The sequence below is a fragment of the Oncorhynchus nerka genome, linkage group LG24, assembly GCF_034236695.1.
Source record: "Oncorhynchus nerka isolate Pitt River linkage group LG24, Oner_Uvic_2.0, whole genome shotgun sequence".
In the NCBI taxonomy this organism is placed as follows: Eukaryota; Metazoa; Chordata; class Actinopteri; order Salmoniformes; family Salmonidae; genus Oncorhynchus; species Oncorhynchus nerka.
Window position 1 is genome coordinate 90,019,038 of NC_088419.1, and position 17,965 is coordinate 90,037,002.

Sequence of the window (17,965 nt, forward strand, 5' to 3'; positions counted from 1 at the left end):
TGTTATGGAAGGTTTGTGAATCGCTTCCTTTTAGGTGGTTGTAGAATTTAACGGCTCTTTTCTGGATTTTGATAATTAGTGGGTATCGGCCTAATTCTGCTCTGCATGCATTGTTTGGTGTTCTACGTTGTACATGGAGGATATTTTTTCAGAATTCTGCGTGCAGAGTCTCAATTTGGTGTTGGTTGGTGAGCGGACCCCAGACCTCACAACCATAAAGGGCAATGGGCTCTATGACTGATTCAAGTATTTTTAGCCAAATCCTAATTGGTATGTTGAAATTTATGTTTCTTTTGATGGCATAGAATGCCCTTCTTGCCTTGTCTCTCAGCTCGTTCACAGTTTCGTGGAAGTTACCTGTGACGCTGATGTTTAGGCCGAGGTATGTATAGTTTTTTGTGTGCTCTAGGGCAACGGTGTCTAGATGGAATTTGTATTTGTGGTCCTGGTGACTGGACCTTTTTTGGAACACCATTATTTTGGTCTTACTGAGATTTACTGTCAGGGCCCAGGTCTGACAGAATCTGTGCATAAGATCTAGGTGCTGCTGTAGGCCCTCCTTGGTTGGTGACAGAAGCACCAGATCATCAGCAAACAGCAGACATTTGACTTCGGATTCTAGTAGGGTGAGGCCGGGTGCTGCAGACTTTTCTAGTGCCCGCGCCAATTCGTTGATATATATGTTGAAGAGGGTGGGGCTTAAGCTGCATCCCTGTCTCACCCCACGACCCTGTGTGAAGAAATGTGTGTGTTTTTTGCCAATTTTAACCGCACACTTGTTGTTTGTGTACATGGATTTTATAATGTCGTATGTTTTACCCCCAACACCACTTTCCATCAGTTTGCATAGCAGACCCTCATGCCAGATTGAGTCGAAGGCTTTTTTGAAATCAACAAAGCATGAGAAGACTTTGCCTTTGTTTTGGTTTGTTTGGTTGTCAATTAGGGTGTGCAGGGTGAATACATGGTCTGTTGTACGGTAATTTGGTAAAAAGCCAATTTGACATTTGCTCAGTACATTGTTTTCATTGTTTCCGCTCTCTCTCCTCTGTCTCCTCTCTCTCTCTCTCTCCTCTCTCTCTCTCCTCTGTCTCCTCTCTCTCTCTCCTCTCTTCTCTCTCTCCTCTCTTCTCTCTCTCCTCTGTCTCCTCTCTCTCTCCTCTCTTCTCTCTCTCCTCTCCTCTCTCTCTCTCTCTCTCTCCTCTCTCTCTCTCTCTCTCTCTCCTCTGTCTCCTCTCTCTCTCTCCTCTCTTCTCTCTCTCCTCTCTTCTCTCTCTCTCTCCTCTCTCCTCTCTCTCTCTCTCTCTCTCTCTCTCTCACCTCTGTCTCCTCTCTCTCTCCTCTCTTCTCTCTCTCCTCTCTTCTCCTCTCTCCTCTCACCTCTCTCCTCTCTCTTTGTAAAGCACACCACAGTAATGGAGAACACAGAAAGTAGACTGAGCTCCTCTCTATCCTCCATGTTGATTGATTCATTTCATTGAATTGATTTGATAATTAAAAGTAGTAATCTGCTCTAGCCGGAGACAGCAATACATACGTTAAAAATGATCCCAGATATAAACACAATGAAGCCTGAAGACGTATTTCCATTGTGCTCCTCTCAGAGAGATGGCAGGTGGGCAAGACAGTTAACACTCAATGCAATTAAAAAAACACTAACAGAAGCATCAATTACAAACTAACAATTTACTACAATATCAACAGTACAGAGGTTCCTGTTTAAGAGTCACCTTATGTTGGTACCAAACAGTCCTGCCTCCTCTGCCCTCCGCCTCCTCTGCCCCCGGCTAGCGGATGTAGAAGTGTATAACCCGGTGCCTGTTCTACTGTGTTGTAGGAAACGGTGACCCTGCCTGGACCACTGGGCTGAGGTCTTCAGACTACGAGCTGTTGTGTAGAGACGGAACCAGGGCCCCTGTGAGAGAACACCGCCGGTGCCACTTGGTCAGGGTGCCAGCCAGGGGCATCGTGGTTAAATCTGACATCAGCGGCAATGTGGTCTATAACATGTTGACAGAAGGACTGGTGGGTACTACTCTTCATCCCAACCTTAAAGCGGCAATCTGCAGTTTGAAAAACAATACACTGATTTGGTAAATGGTCGAGGGACGGGGCTAGAGAAATGAAAGCACTCTGAAACTCATAGACAGAGATCTGGATCCATGACATTGGTAAACGGTCGAGGGACGGGGCTAGAGAAATGAAAGCACTCTGAAACTCATAGACAGAGATCTGGATCCATGACATTGGTAAACGGTCGAGGGACGGGGCTAGAGAAATGAAAGCACTCTGAAACTCATAGACAGAGATCTGGATCCATGACATTGGTAAACGGTCGAGGGACGGGGCTAGAGAAATGAAAGCACTCTGAAACTCATAGACAGAGATCTGGATCCATGACATTGGTAAACGGTCGAGGGACGGGGCTAGAGAAATGAAAGCACTCTGAAACTCATAGACAGAGGTCTGGATCCATGACATTGGTAAACGGTCGAGGGACGGGGCTAGAGAAATGAAAGCACTCTGAAACTCATAGACAGAGATCTGGATCCATGACATTGGTAAATGGTCGAGGGACGGGGCTAGAGAAATGAAAGCACTCTGAAACTCATAGACAGAGATCTGGATCCATGACATCAACATGATCGTTTTATTACCATTTGAGGCTATACAGTGTTTGTTTACATTTACGTTGTTTACAAACAAAGGGGTAAAATAATCTTATATTTTAGGTTCTGATGGGTTCGACCGTTGAACTAAGATCATGAGGTTTAGTTATATACAGTATATAGCTAAATATAGTCAACTCAAATCAAATGTTATTGGTGTGTACATTATATCCTTCAACAATCAATGTATTATACATTTAAAGTCTAAAAATGGATTTAGCAAATTCAGATTGTTGCTTTAAATGTGTTGTGGGTTTTAGTACAGTATTGGTGCGTTCAAGACTATTAGGAACTTGGAAATCTCCAACCAGTGCGTTCAAGACTATTAGGAACTTGGAAATCTCCAACCAGTGCGTTCAAGACTATTAGGAACTTGGAAATCTCCAACCAGTGCGTTCAAGACAATTAGGAACTTGGAAATCTCCAACCAGTGCGTTCAAGACAATTAGGAACTTGGAAATCTCCAACCAGTGCGTTCATGACAATTAGGAACTTGGAAATCTCCAACCAGTGCGTTCAAGACTATTAGGAACTTGGAAATCTCCAACCAGTGCGTTCAAGACTATTAGGAACTTGGAAATCTCCAACCAGTGCGTTCAAGAGAACTGTCTGTTTCTCACAATGTCAAATGACACTCCGAGGAGTAGTCAGAGTTTTAATAAATCCTGGTTGTGTTTATTTTTCCTCAGACAAAGTCAGGTTTCCCCATCTTTCAGTCGGGCGAGTTAGGCAGCAATTTGCTGTTCAGTGATTCGTCCACAAAGTTCCTGCGGCCGGAGTATGATGATCCTAAGGCGTGGATGGGCTCCATCTACTACAACACTCTCAAAGCCATGGACTGCATCCCAGCAGGTGAGGCCTCCTCGCTTTCCCTCTCTCTCTCTCTCTCTCTCTTTTTATATTTTTTTCTCTCTCTCTCTCTCTTTTTCTATTTTTCTCTCTCTCTACCTCTCTCTCTCTCTACCTCTCTCTCTACCTCTCTCTCTCTCTTTCTCTACCTCTCTCTCTCTCCCCACCCCCTCTCTCTCTCGCTCTACCTCCCCCCCTCTCTCTACCTCTCTCTACTCTCTCTCTCTCTACCTCCTCTCTACCTCTCTCTCTCTCTACCTCTCTCTCTACCTCTCTCTCTCTCTCTCTCTACCTCTCTCTCTCTCCCCACCCCCTCTCTCTCGCTCTACCTCCCCCCCTCTCTCTACCTCTCTCTACCTCTCTCTCTCTCTACCCCCCCTCTCCCCCCCCTCTCTCTCTATGTTTGTTTGTAAGTACTGAGTATTGTTCTGTGTGTGCAGAGCTGCCCCAGTCCCTGCGTTGGTGTGTGTTGTCCAGCGATGAGCAGCAGAAGTGTACAGACATGGCCGAGGCCTTCAGTGCCAAGTCTCTGGTCCCCAATATCCAGTGTGTGATGGGATCTTCAGTGGACGACTGCATGAAGAAGATCCAGGTACATTTGACTTTTCTAAACCATGCCTACCTGCCACTCCAGCAGGCGCAATCTTACTTCTCAAGGTCTTAGAATGAAAGAAGGGGCGGCAGGTGGCCTAGTGGTTAGAGTGGAGGGGCGGCAGGTAGCCTAGTGGTTAGAGTGTAGGGGAGGCAGGTAGCCTAGTGGTTAGAGTGGAGGGGCTGCAGGTAGCCTAGTGGTTAGAGTGGAGGGGCGGCAGGTAGCCTAGTGGTTAGAGTGGAAGGGCGGCAGGTAGCCTAGCGGTTAGAGTGGAGGGGCGGCAGGTAGCCTAGTGGTTAGAGTGGAAGGGCGGCAGATAGCCTAGCGGTTAGAGTGGAGGGGCGGCAGGTAGCCTAGCGGTTAGAGTGGAGGGGCGGCAGGTAGCCTAGCGGTTAGAGTGGAGGGGCGGCAGGTAGCCTAGCGGTTAGAGTGGAGGGGCGGCAGGTAGCCTAGCGGTTAGAGTGGAGGGGCGGCAGGTAGCCTAGCGGTTAGAGTGGAGGGGCGGCAGGTAGCCTAGCGGTTAGAGTGGAGGGGCGGCAGGTAGCCTAGCGGTTAGAGCGTTGGACCAGTAACCGAAAGGTTGCTAGATCGAATCCCCTGAGCTGACAGGGTGTAAAAATCTGTCGTTCTGCCCCTGAACAAAGCAGTTGTTCTTAACTGACTTGCCTAGTTAAATAAAGGTTAAATAAAAATACTATGTCTGGCAGACTCATAGGGCTCTCTTCCTACAGGGGCTGTTGAAAGTAGGAAACAGGTCTTCCCTTCTGTGTGTTTGTAGAATAAAGAGGCAGATGCCATCACCCTGGATGGAGGTTACATCTACACAGCAGGGAAAAGCTACGGCCTGGTGCCTGCTGCTGGGGAGAGCTACACAGGTCTGGTCCCTCTACAACCAACCTGACCCGACTACGTTTTCCTTAACTTCTGGTCCCTCTACAACCAACCTGACCCGACTACGTTTTCCTTAACTTCTGGTCCCTCTACAACCAAACTGACCCGACTACGTTTTCCTTAACTTCTGGTCCCTCTACAACCAACCTGACCCGACTACGTTTTCCTTAACTTCTGGTCCCTCTACAACCAACCTGACCCGACTACGTTTTCCTTAACTTCTGGTCCCTCTACAACCAACCTGACCCGACTACGTTTTCCTTAACTTCTGGTCCCTCTACAACCAACCTGACCCGACTACGTTTTCCTTAACTTCTGGTCCCTCTACAACCAACCTGACCCGACGTTTTCCTTAACTTCTGGTCCCTCTACAACCAACCTTCCGTTTTCCTTAACTTCTGGTCCCTCTACAACCAACCTGACCCGACTACGTTTTCCTTAACTTCTGGTCCCTCTACAACCAACCTGACCCGACTACGTTTTCCTTAATTTTTTTCCATGGGCTTTGACCATGTGATGATTTGCTGCAAATCAAAATGTCTTTTGGGACAATAACTATAGACACTGAAGCCTCCTCTCTCCCTCCTCTCTTCCCTCCTCTCTCCCTCCTCTCTTCCCTCCTCTTTTCCCTCCTCTCTCCCTCTTCTCTTCCCTCCTCTCTCCCTCCTCTCCCTCCTCCCTCCTCTCTCCCTCCTCTCTTCCGTCCTCTCTCCCATCTCCCTCCTCTCTCTCTCCTCTCTCACCTCCTCTCTTCCCTCCTCTCTCCCTCCTCTCTTCCCTCCTCTGTTCCTCCTCTCTCCCTCCTCTCTCCCTCCTCTCTTCCCTCCTCTCTCCCCTCTTCTCTCCTCTCTCCCCTCCTCTCTCCCTCCTCTCTCCCCTCCTCTCTTCCCTCCTCTCTCCCCTCCTCTCTTCCCTCCTCTCTTCCTTCCTCTCTCCCCTCCTCTCTCCCTCCTCTCTTCCCTCCTCTCTCCCTCCTCTCTCTCTCCCTACTCTCTCCCTACTCTCTTCCCTCCTCTCTCCCTCCTCTCTCCCTCCTATCTCCCTCTCTTCCCTCCTCTCTCCCCTCCTCTCTCCCCTCCTCTCTCCCTCCTCTCTTCCCTCCTCTCTTCCCTACTCTCTCCCCTCCTCTCTTCCTCCTCTCTCTCATCCCTCCTCTCTCCCTCCTCTCTCTCATCCCTCCTCTCTCCCTACTCTCTCCCCTCCTCTCTTCCCTCCTTTCTTCCTCCTCTCTCTCATCCCTCCTCTCTCCCTCCTCTCTCCCCTCTTCTCTCCCTCCTCTCTCCCCTCCTCTCTTCCCTCCTCTCTTCCCTCCTTTCTCCCTCCTCTCTTCCTTTCTCTCTCCCCTCCTCTCTTCCCCCTCTCTCTCTCCCTACTCTCTCCCTACTCTCTCCCTCCTCTCTCTCTCCCTCCTCTCTTCCCTCCTCTCTTCCCTCCTCTCTCCCTCCTCTCTCCCTCCTCTCTTCCCTCCTCTCTCCTTCCTATCTCCCTCCTCTCTTCCCTACTCTCTCCCCTCCTCTCCCCCTCCTCTCTCCCCTCCTTTCTTCCTCCTCTCTCTCATCCCTCCTCTCTCCCTCCTCTCTCTCATCCCTCCTCTCTCCCTACTCTCTTCCCTACTCTCTTCCCTCCTCTCTTCCCTACTCTCTTCCCTCCTCTCTTCCCTACTTTCTCCCCTCCTCTCTTCCCTCCTTTCTTCCTCCTCTCTCTCATCCCTCCTCCCTCCCTCCTCTCTCTCATCCCTCCTCTCTTCCCTCCTCTCTCCCCTCCTCTCTCCCTCCTCTCTTCCCTCCTCTCTTCCCTCCTCTCTTCCCTCCTCTCTTCCCTACTCTCTCTCCTCCTCTCTCCCCTCCTCTCTTCCCTCCTTTCTTCCTCCTCTCTCTCATCCCTCCTCTCTCCCTCCTCTCTCTCATCCCTCCTCTCTTCCCTCCTCTCTTCCCTCCTCTCTTCCCTCCTCTCTTCCCTCCTCTCTCCCCTCCTCTCTTCCCTCCTTTCTTCCTCCTCTCTCTCATCCCTCCTCTCTCCCTCCTCTCTCTCATCCCTCCTCTCTTCCCTCCTCTCTTCCCTCCCTCCTCTCTTCCCTCCTCTCTTCTCTCTTCCCTACTCTCTCCCCTCCTCTCTTCCCTCCTTTCTTCCACCTCTCTCTCATCCCTCCTCTCTCCCTCCTCTCTCTCATCCCTCCTCTCTCCCTACTCTCTTCCCTCCTCTCTCCCTCCTCTCTCCCCTCCTCTCTCCCTCCTCTCTCCCCTCCTCTCTCCCTCCTCTCTTCCCTCCTCTCTCCCCTCCTCTCATCCCTCCTCTCTCCCTCCTCTCTCCCTACTCTCTTCCTCCTCTCTCCCTCCTCTCTCCCTCCTCTCTTCCCTCCTCTCTCCCTCTTCTCTCCCCTCCTCTCTTCCCTCCTCTCTCCCTCCTCTCTCCCTCCTCTCTCTCCCAGGGGACAGTGATGGCAGTGTCTACTATGCTGTGGCAGTGGTGAAGAAGTCCAACAGTGACATCACCACGCTGGAGAACCTGAGGGGGAAGAGCTCCTGTCACACTGGCTACGGCCGTACTGCTGGCTGGAACATCCCCATGGCTCTGCTCATAGAGAAAGGTCTCATCAGACCAGCTCATTGTCAGATACCACAAGGTAATACACCAGGGAGTCTGTCTCTGTCTGTCTGTCTGTCTGTCTGTCTGTCTGTCTGTCTGTCTGTCTGTCTGTCTGTCTGTCTGTGTCTCTGTCTGTCTGTCTGTGTCTCTGTCTGTCTGTCTGTGTCTCTGTCTGTCTGTCTGTCTGTCTGTGTCTGTCTGTCTGTGTCTGTCTGTCTCTCTCTCTCTCACCTCCTGTCCTCCTCAGTAGATCTGACTGTCTCTCTCTCCTTCTGTCCTCCTCAGTAGATCTGACTGTCTCTCTCTCCTTCTGTCCTCCTCAGTAGATTTGACTGTCTCTCTCCTTCTGTCCTCCTCAGTAGATCTGACTGTCTCTCTCTCCTTCTGTCCTCCTCAGTAGATCTGACTGTCTATTTTATCCTGTCCTCCTCAGTAGGTCTGACTGTCTCTCTTCTCCTGTCCTCCTCAGTAGATCTGACTGTCTCTCTTCTCCTGTCCTCCTCAGTAGATCTGACTGTCTCTCTCTCCTTCTGTCATCCTCAGTAGATCTGACTGTCTATTTTATCCTGTCCTCCTCAGTAGATCTGACTGTCTCTCTTCTCCTGTCCTCCTCAGTAGATCTGACTGTCTCTCCTTCTGTCCTCCTCAGTAGCTCTGACTGTCTCTCCTCCTGTCCTCCTCAGTAGATCTGACTGTCTCTCCTTCTGTCCTCCTCAGTAGCTCTGACTGTCTCTCCTCCTGTCCTCCTCAGTAGATCTGACTGTCTCTCTCTCCTTCTGTCCTCCTCAGTAGATCTGACTGTCTCTCTCTCCTCCTGTCCTCCTCAGTAGAGCTGACTGTCTCTCTCTCCTCCTGTTCTCCTCAGTAGATCTGACTGTCTCTCTCTCCTTCTGTCCTCCTCAGTAGATCTGTCTCTCTCACCTCCTGTCCTCCTCAGTAGATCTGACTGTCTCTCTCTCCTTCTGTCCTCCTCAGTAGATCTGACTGTCTCTCCTCCTGTCCTCCTCAGTAGATCTGACTGTCTCTCTCCTCCTGTTCTCCTCAGTAGATCTGACTGTCTCTCCTCCTGTTCTCCTCAGTAGATCTGACTGTCTGTCTATCCTCCTGTCCTCCTCAGTAGATCTGACTGTCTCTCCTCCTGTTCTCCTCAGTAGATCTGACTGTCTCTCTCTCCTTCTGTCCTCCTCAGTAGATCTGACTGTCTATTTTATCCTGTCCTCCTCAGAAGATCTGACTGTCTCTCTTCTCCTGTCCTCCTCAGTAGATCTGACTGTCTCTCCTCCTGTTCTCCTCAGTAGATCTGACTGTCTGTCTATCCTCCTGTCCTCCTCAGTAGCTCTGACTGTCTCTCCTCCTGTCCTCCTCAGTAGATCTGACTGTCTCTCTCTCCTTCTGTCCTCCTCAGTAGATCTGACTGTCTCTCTCTCCTCCTCAGTAGATCTGACTGTCTCTCTCTCCTCCTGTCCTCCTCAGTAGATCTGACTGTCTCTCTCTCCTCCTGTTCTCCTCAGTAGATCTGACTGTCTCTCCTCCTGTTCTCCTCAGTAGATCTGACTGTCTCTCCTCCTGTTCTCCTCAGTAGATCTGACTGTCTCTCTTCTCCTGTCCTCCTCAGTAGATCTGACTGTCTCTCCTCCTGTTCTCCTCAGTAGATCTGACTGTCTGTCTATCCTCCTGTCCTCCTCAGTAGCTCTGACTGTCTCTCCTCCTGTCCTCCTCAGTAGATCTGACTGTCTCTCTCTCCTTCTGTCCTCCTCAGTAGATCTGACTGTCTCTCTCTCCTCCTGAGTAGATCTGACTGTCTCTCCTCCTGTCCTCAGTAGATCTGACTGTCTCTCTCTCCTCCTGTTCTCCTCAGTAGATCTGACTGTCTCTCTCTCCTCCTGTTCTCCTCAGTAGATCTGACTGTCTCTCTCTCCTTCTGTCCTCCTCAGTAGATCTGACTGTCTCTCTCACCTCCTGTCCTCCTCAGTAGATCTGACTGTCTCTCTCACCTCCTGTCCTCCTCAGTAGATCTGACTGTCTCTCTCTCCTCCTGTCCTCCTCAGTAGATCTGACTGTCTCTCTCTCATTCTGTCCTCCTCAGTAGATCTGACTGTCTCTCCTCCTGTCCTCCTCAGTAGATCTGACTGTCTCTCTCACCTCCTGTCCTCCTCAGTAGATCTGACTGTCTCTCTCTCCTCCTGTCCTCCTCAGTAGATCTGACTGTCTCTCTCTCCTTCTGTCCTCCTCAGTAGATCTGACTGTCTCTCCTCCTGTCCTCCTCAGTAGATCTGACTGTCTCTCTCTCCTCCTGTTCTCCTCAGTAGATCTGACTGTCTCTCTCTCCTTCTGTCCTCCTCAGTAGATCTGACTGTCTGTCTATCCTCCTGTCCTCCTCAGTAGATCTGACTGTCTCTCCTTCTGTCCTCCTCAGTAGCTCTGACTGTCTCTCCTCCTGTCCTCCTCAGTAGATCTGACTGTCTCTCTCTCCTCCTGTCCTCCTCAGTAGATCTGACTGTCTCTCTCTCCTTCTGTCCTCCTCAGTAAATCTGACTGTCTCTCTCTCCTTCTGTCCTCCTCAGTAGATCTGACTGTCTCTCTCTCTCCTTCTGTCCTCCTCAGTAGATCTGACTGTCTCTCTCTCCTCCTGTTCTCCTCAGTAGATCTGACTGTCTCTCTCTCCTTCTGTCCTCCTCAGCCGCTGGAGGTTTCTTTAAGAACAGCTGTGTCCCTGGTGCCAATCAGCCTGGTTTCCCTGGCAACCTGTGTGACCTGTGTGTGGGGGACAACAAAGGGCAGAACAAGTGTGAGAAAGGCAAGGACCTGTATGACGGATACGATGGAGCGTTCAGGTACAGTACATCTCACAACTTCATGATCCATTTAAAGACAGATTGAGGTCTCTGTTCAGTCTGTGAAGCTGAATCTATTCAGTCTGTGAAGCTGAATCTGTTCAGTCTGTGAAACTGACTATATTCAGTCTGTGAAGCTGACTATATTCAGCCTGTGAAGCTGAATCTATTCAGTCTGTGAAGCTGAATCTATTCAGTCTGTGAAGCTGAATCTATTCAGTCTGTGAAGCTGACTCTATTCAGTCTGTGAAGCTGAAACGTGACAGTTTCCGTAATAGAAATGTAAAGGTGATTTGTAATTTAGTGGAGGTATGAAGCGTTTACCGTGCATGTTGTCTCCGCTAGCGCTGGAGCACTACCTTTCAGTTCCAATCACGTTGTAAAGCTGAACTGCTGCCACTTGAATACAGCCCTTAGACATAGTTGTTTTATAAAGTGCCAAGACAATTCCATTGTAGTTATAACACCATTTATAATGTTATATTCAAACTGGGTATATCGGCCTTGGTTTGTTGTAATTGTAGACCGTAGGGAACATTCTAGAGAGAGATAGCATCATTGACATATATATTTAACATTTGAGTCATTTAGCAGACATTCTTATCCTGAGAGACTTACAGTAGAGAATGCATACATTTTGATACTGCTCCCCCCGTGGGAATCTAACCAACAACCCTGTGGGAATCGAACCCACAACCCTGGCGTTGAAGTTCGTTCAGACATTCCTATGGGGAAAGAATAGGGTTTTGGAATAAATGCAGAAAATGAGGTCTGAGGTAAAAACAGACTTAGGAGTTCTTCTACATTCTGTTCCATAAGATAATAGCAGTCAGTTAACATGACCTTTATGGATGATTACACTTCATGGGATTTTTGTTAATGACGTAAATTCAACAACAACAAGATAATCTCATAGAACAAACCGTGTCAGATCTCCTCCACCTGTGTTTATTACCAAAGACCTTATTTTCTACCTTTCTCCAAAAACACTACAACAACAAAAAACGCCATTCATTTTCTCCGTAGTCTTTGTCCCACAAACCGTGACAGAGTTAGTGTCAACAGAAAGACCTCATTTACTATTTAACTCTATTTGTATCAGGTGTTTGGCCAAGGGAACTGGAGAGGTGGCCTTCATCAAGCACACCACTGTCTTCCAAAACACTGATGGTAAGTGTGTGTGTGTGTGTGTTACATACCATCTCCGGTCAGGAAACCAACCATTGTTATCATTGCACCATAACTCCACTACCGAAACCATAAACCCATAACCCCACTACCGAAACCATAAACCCATAACCCCACTACCAGAATCATAAACTTGTTCAGAGGATGTGGAAATGTTTTCCAGTCATTAACAACTTGCTGACACGTTGCTCTTTGACTCCATAACTTCATATCAGTATTTGTGAATTAGGAGAGTTATCTCTGTATATCTGCGGTAAGTTTTCTATCTCTGTGTGTTTATCTCTCTGTCCTCTAGGTAATTCAGGTGAGTCGTGGGCCATTGACCTGCAGTCTAAGGACTTCCAGCTGCTGTGTCCCCACGGCTCCAGGGCAGAGGTCACCCAGTACGCCCACTGTAACCTGGCCCGCGTCCCCTCCCACGCCGTTATGGTACGGCCCGACACCAACATCTACGCCCTCTATGGCCTGCTGGACAAAGCACAGGTACGACTGACCGGGCCATTGGTTCGTTGAGTGACTGATTGGTTGATTGAGTGATTAGTTGATTTATTGAATGATTGGTTGATTTATTGGTTATTTTATTGAGTGATTGGATTGATTTGTTGACTGTTTGAGGGATTGGTTGATTTAGTGAGTGAGTGAGTGAGTGAGTGTTTGGTCGATTTGTTGACTGTTTGAGGGATTGGTTGATTTATTAGTTGAGTGAGTGAGTGTTTGGTCGATTTGTTGATTGATTGTATGCATGTGGCATAACATAACATAAATATCTCTTCTACACACACCTTGATACACTTGTGTCCTCTTCATCTCCCTCCAGGAGTATTATAGTAGTGACACGGGTTCAGAGTTCAAGATGTTTGACTCGTCTAAGTACCAGGGCTCTGACCTCATCTTCAAAGACTCCACTGTCAGCATGATCGGAGTGGCCGAGAGGAAGACCTATGACAAGTGGCTGGGACAGGGCTACATGGACTCACTTACCAACATGGAGTGCAACTCCTCTGCTAAAGGTACTGTACACAAACTCACACACACTCTCGCTTTAGGAACAGTAGCTTTCCTATGTGCTGGTGTACTGAAGTATGTTTGTTTGGCCTACAGCACTGTCTTCCCTGCTCCTGGTGGCTCTGATGAGCTCCATCTTCTTCTGGGTGTAAGAAGCCATGTCCTAACCCAACCCAGCCCCTGTCCAAGTTCCAGCCCCAATCCAGCCCCTGTCCAAGTTCCAGCCCCAACCCAGCCCCCTGTCCAAGTTCTAGCCCCAAACCAGCCCCTATCCAAGTTCCAGCCCCCCTGTCCAAGTTCCAGCCCCAACTCAGCCCCCTGTCCAAGTTCCAGCCCCAAACCAGCCCCTGTCCATGTTCCAGCCCCAAACCAGCCCCTGTCCATGTTCTAGCCCCAAACCAGCCCCTGTCCATGTTCCAGCCCCAAACCAGCCCCTGTCCAAGTTCCAGCCCCAACTCAGCCCCCCTGTCCAAGTTCCAGCCCCAACCCAGCCCCCTGTCCAAGTTCCAGCCCCAACTCAGCCCCCTGTCCAAGTTCCAGCCCCAACTCAGCCCCTGTCCATGTTCCAGCCCCAACCCAATCCCCCTGTCCAAGCTCCAGCCCCAACTCAGCCCCCTGTCCAAGTTCCAGCCCCAACCCATCCCCCTGTCCAAGTTCTGGCCCCAAACCAGCCCCTGTCCATGTTCCAGCCCCAACCCAGTCCCCCTTCCAAGTTCCAGCCCCAACCCAGTCCCCTTCCAAGTTCCAGCCCCAACTCAGCCCCCTGTCCAAGTTCCAACCCTAACCCCTATCCCAGCCTGAACCCCTGTCCAAATCCCTAGTCACATTCCCAGCCTGAACCCGTCTTAAACCCTCGCCAAATTCCCAGAAGCAACACAAAACCTCTGTTTTTGTCCAGCCCCATTCCTTCACCAACCCCAGTAGCCTACTCCCTCTGTAGGGAATCTCTCCTCTTCTGCCAAAGCACCAGCAATAACACTACACATTACCACCCAGCACATTACTACCCAGTACATTACCACCCAGCACATTACTACCCAGTACATTACTGCCCAGCACATTACCACCCAGTACATTACCGCCCAGCACATTACCACCCAGCACATTACTACCCAGCACATTACCACCCAGCACATTACTACCCAGCACATTACCACCCAGCACATTACCACCCAGCACATTACTACCCAGCACATTACCACCCAGTACATTACTACCCAGCACATTACCACCCAGTACATTACCGCCCAGCACATTACCACCCAGTACATTACTACCCAGCACATTACCACCCCGTACATTACCGCCCAGTACATTTACCACCCAGCACATTACTACCCAGTACATTACCACCCAGTACATTACCGCCCCGTACATTACCGCCCAGTACATTACCACCCAGCACATTACCACCCAGTACATTACTACCCAGCACATTACCACCCAGTACATTACCACCCAGCACATTACTACCCAGCACATTACCACCCAGTACATTACTACCCAGCACATTACCACCCAGTACATTACCGCCCAGCACATTACCACCCAGTACATTACTACCCAGCACATTACCACCCCGTACATTACCGCCCAGTACATTTACCACCCAGCACATTACTACCCAGTACATTACCACCCAGTACATTACCACCCAATACATTACCACCCAGTGACATTACCACCCAGCACATTACCACCCAGTACATTTACCACCCAGCACATTACTACCCAGTACATTACCACCCAGTACATTTACCACCCAGCACATTACTACCCAGTACATTACCACCCAGTACATTACCACCCAGCGAACCACAGCAGCATTTCCTGTCATGTTGGAATCTTTAGAAGATCATGTCTGCATCCCTTCCTGTATCTGATTCATAGCTTATGATTGTACTTTAGATTCATAGCTTGTAATTGTACTTTATTCTACTGTATATGTTGATGCTAGGATTTGTGAGAAAGGATAACATGTTGAAAATACTATTTGACTTGGGTCTAAATTATGGTCACTGTTGTTGAGTCAAGGTGCTTCTTGAGTCAGTGAGTCAAGGTGCTTCTTGAGTCAGTGAGTCAAGGTGCTTCTTGAGTCAGTGAGTCAAGGTGCTTCTTGAGTCAGTGAGTCAAGGTGCTTCTTGAGTCAGTGAGTCAAGGTGCTTCTTGAGCTTGTCTGTCAATGGGGAAAATATCCTGTTTTCTTTGGTTGAGCTACAGAGAATGAAGTCCTTCGCAACCAGAGATGACGAAGGATTGCTATTATGCTTACTGACGGTAACTGCCATATCAGTGTATATGTTTTTACCCGTTACATACTTTACTATGCAGTGTTCGTCTCTCCGCAAGGTGTGTATTGCTTACACCGACTATTGTGAGTACTACTTATGGGCACAAGCCATATCTGGGAATATGGCGCGTTTTGCACATTCTGCCTTTACTGTATAAGCTAATGCCATATCAGTGAATATGCACTGCTTCAACTACAGGATGTGTGTTGTGAAATGTTTTGAAAAGAGTCAAATAGGGGGTGTTTTATTCATATGTTCTCCCCAAATCCTGGATTGACAAACATTTAAGCCAAGACAACTTGCTCACTATCTGTATTTAGGGTCTCGATTCAATCCGTATCGCGTTACAGCGTGAATAGAGGCCTAGAAGTTTCCATTTGCTTGGCTGGTAATCAAATTCTACCATAAGAATGATGTGAATTATAGCCTACTGATAAATATTATGGATTGGAACCTGCTTGCACCTGATATGCACTTGTTTTGGAGAGAACATTGAACAAGCCATCCTTGTTTTTTTGCTTTTGAAACTTAGGTGTACTTTGATTTTAAAGTAATGTGGAATTTTGTCAGGTTTAAATTCTTATATTACATTTCAATGTTGTACACATGAGTTAAAATCCATCATCTATAACAATAGTGACTATAAGGAATGGAACTCAACCCAACCCTGATTCCTGCATTGTGACGGAGCAGTGTTCGATTTATTTTTGCTGCTCTCATGCAATTTTGTGTTCCTGTCCAGTATATCAGCTTGATTTGTATGTGTATTTCAATGAGAGATAAGTTTATATGATGCTCAGCTACCATATCAGTGTATATGTACAGAGTACTAACTCATTTCTGTCAGAAACAAACGCTTGCCTTCAAAGTTATAGCAATTTCTTCGATGAAATGATAAACATGTAACTAATATTTAGTTGCCAGGCCAGTGCGTCTGCATAAGTATTGCTACAAAACTGCTTCTTTAAGAATTCTCTGCTGTTCTTATTAAAAATCTGCATATGGAAGCTGGTGGTCCATCGCGAAACATTTTACTGTCGTAGTAGGTTGTGAATGAGAGCCTGTACATTGTGTCAGTCAGCCCATCTACAGAGTCAAGGACTGTGCAATACATTCTTGGTGGACGTGACAATCTCCACGTTGATTGTTTAAAGTTACAATGAAATATACTCGCACACAATCATGGACTGAAGTCCTGTGCGTTCTTTGCTGCAACGGCAGTTTGAATGGAAGTTGTTGGAAGAGTTGAGGTTCAGGACTCAAGGTTCAGAACCAAGGACGGTTATTATAGCCTCTTTATGGGCCAACCTATGACAAAGTGAAACAGTGGACTTTAAACATGCAAGGTGAGTTGAGGTTCGTCTACACACAGTAATCAACACAATGCTACACTTAGCAATAGCAGACTCACAAAAAGGCAATTACTTTTGTACTAGCTAGCCTAGCATAGCATAGCCCTAACTGTCTGCTAGCCACAATATCAGTGTTAAGACGCTTATTTCAAAGATACTGCCTAACTTGTCAGTCAGCTTCCTCCTCAGGTGTAAAACACACGCTGGTGACGAAGTGCTCTATTAAATCCATATCACCTGAAGAGTTACAGATGTCGCAATAGAAACGTAAAGGTACATTCCGATTGAGCCCGACATGCAGCGTTTACCGTGAAAGCCAACATTGCCTTTGAATTTCAATTGGACTTTAGTGCAGAATTTTCCACAATACGGATTGATTGAATAGAGGCCTTAACCTCGTGTTGTCTAGTCATTTTTTTTAATCTGAATGATCTTTTATTGGTAAAATACATGACATTTAATTTAAAAGCACACTAAGATTTGGCCAACAGGTAAGGACAATCCAAACCTTCAAATGGTATTCTGCAAGTCAGATCAGGTTTGTTGCAATTCCATATCTACAAACACAAACTCCTGAATAAAGACTACTGGGTAGATTGCAACAAATCTCTGTCTCCAGTATGTAGACGTGTTACAGTAGGCTAACTCACCACAAACCCAGACCTGTTACAGTAGACTCATCCACCACAAACCTAGACCTGTTACAGTAGACTCATCCACCACAAACCCCAACATTCATTACAGGGGCGCAACTTTGTTTTTAAACCAGTCAGAAAAACACTCCACACTCATTACATGATGATATCTCCCTGATGGAAAATGAATCTTGAGTATGTTTTGAAACATAGTAGCTGATTTACCAGTAGCTTAGTGTTCCCGTCAATATATTAAAACATTGGCTCAGTGATGTAATAGTAGTCGGCCTAGGCAGTTGTGGGACGGATCATGTGTCGGTCACGTTATCAATAGTTCACAAGATTGTTTGTCTGTCATACAGACATAAGACTACTGCTTCATTTCTTCATTTCTTTATTTGTCCCTGAGCGTCTCTGAAGCCATCTTTCACCTCCTTGACAAAAGTCTCCCTCACTCTTCTGAACCGGGTCCCGATGTCACCAGCTTCTCGGGGAATCCGTCCGTTTGCCTCTTGCCGAACCTGGCGTAGAGTGTCTGACTTCAGGACCTTCGCCGTCGCAACCTTCCCAGCGATTTGTGCTTTGATGATCGCAAAAGCTGTGATCTGTGCCGCACGTCGGATAGGACGAGACTCCGCTAGTTTCTCAATGACTCGTGGATTGTTCAGGAAAGAGAACAACATACGAATGATGGCCATCTCGCACAGTAAATAAATGGTCTTGTGACCTGTAAGACAAACGACAAGACAGCTGATGTTATTTCACTGCCCAGAGTTAGCTAACCAGCTAGCTAGCTACTCGTGGTAGTTAGCTGCCTTTCCCGAAAAATACGTTAGTTCATGAGAAAACATCAATACTCTTTATATTATAATACGCTGTAAGGAGCCACTGGTAAAATGAAGATTAATATCGAAGAGTTTCTCACATACTTCCTTGTTCATTCAGATGACCGCTACTTTGAGATGCGAGGTTACATCAGAGACACACTGTTCTGCCAGCAGCATAAAAGATGGCGTCAATTTGTATGGTAATAAAGAATCCTTCAAAATAAAAGCTGCCATTTTAAAAACATT

The 17,965-nt window shown here is 47.7% G+C and overlaps 2 protein-coding genes across 2 annotated transcripts in view; one reads left to right on the forward strand and one right to left on the reverse strand.

Annotated features, from left to right (window-relative positions):
- Positions 1 to 15,912, forward strand: part of meltf (melanotransferrin) — a 24,615-nt gene extending 8,703 nt beyond the window's left edge. The window contains exons 7-16 of the mRNA XM_065009278.1: positions 1,838 to 2,025; positions 3,359 to 3,521; positions 3,959 to 4,110; positions 4,889 to 4,985; positions 7,430 to 7,624; positions 10,268 to 10,421; positions 11,524 to 11,591; positions 11,905 to 12,092; positions 12,427 to 12,619; positions 12,711 to 15,912. Coding sequence (XP_064865350.1) covers positions 1,838 to 2,025; positions 3,359 to 3,521; positions 3,959 to 4,110; positions 4,889 to 4,985; positions 7,430 to 7,624; positions 10,268 to 10,421; positions 11,524 to 11,591; positions 11,905 to 12,092; positions 12,427 to 12,619; positions 12,711 to 12,766 — 1,454 coding nt within the window. The 3' untranslated portion in view covers positions 12,767 to 15,912. The remainder of the gene's footprint in view (positions 1 to 1,837; positions 2,026 to 3,358; positions 3,522 to 3,958; positions 4,111 to 4,888; positions 4,986 to 7,429; positions 7,625 to 10,267; positions 10,422 to 11,523; positions 11,592 to 11,904; positions 12,093 to 12,426; positions 12,620 to 12,710) is intronic.
- Positions 13,516 to 17,905, reverse strand: ncbp2as2 (NCBP2 antisense 2 (head to head)). Its single transcript, XM_065009279.1, has 2 exons — positions 17,822 to 17,905; positions 13,516 to 17,619 (listed from the first exon to the last, which is right to left on the reverse strand). The coding sequence occupies exon 2, from the start codon at positions 17,588 to 17,590 to the stop codon at positions 17,279 to 17,281; it is 312 nt and encodes a 103-aa protein (XP_064865351.1). The 5' UTR covers positions 17,591 to 17,619; positions 17,822 to 17,905; the 3' UTR covers positions 13,516 to 17,278.
- Positions 17,906 to 17,965: the final 60 nt, after the last annotated feature.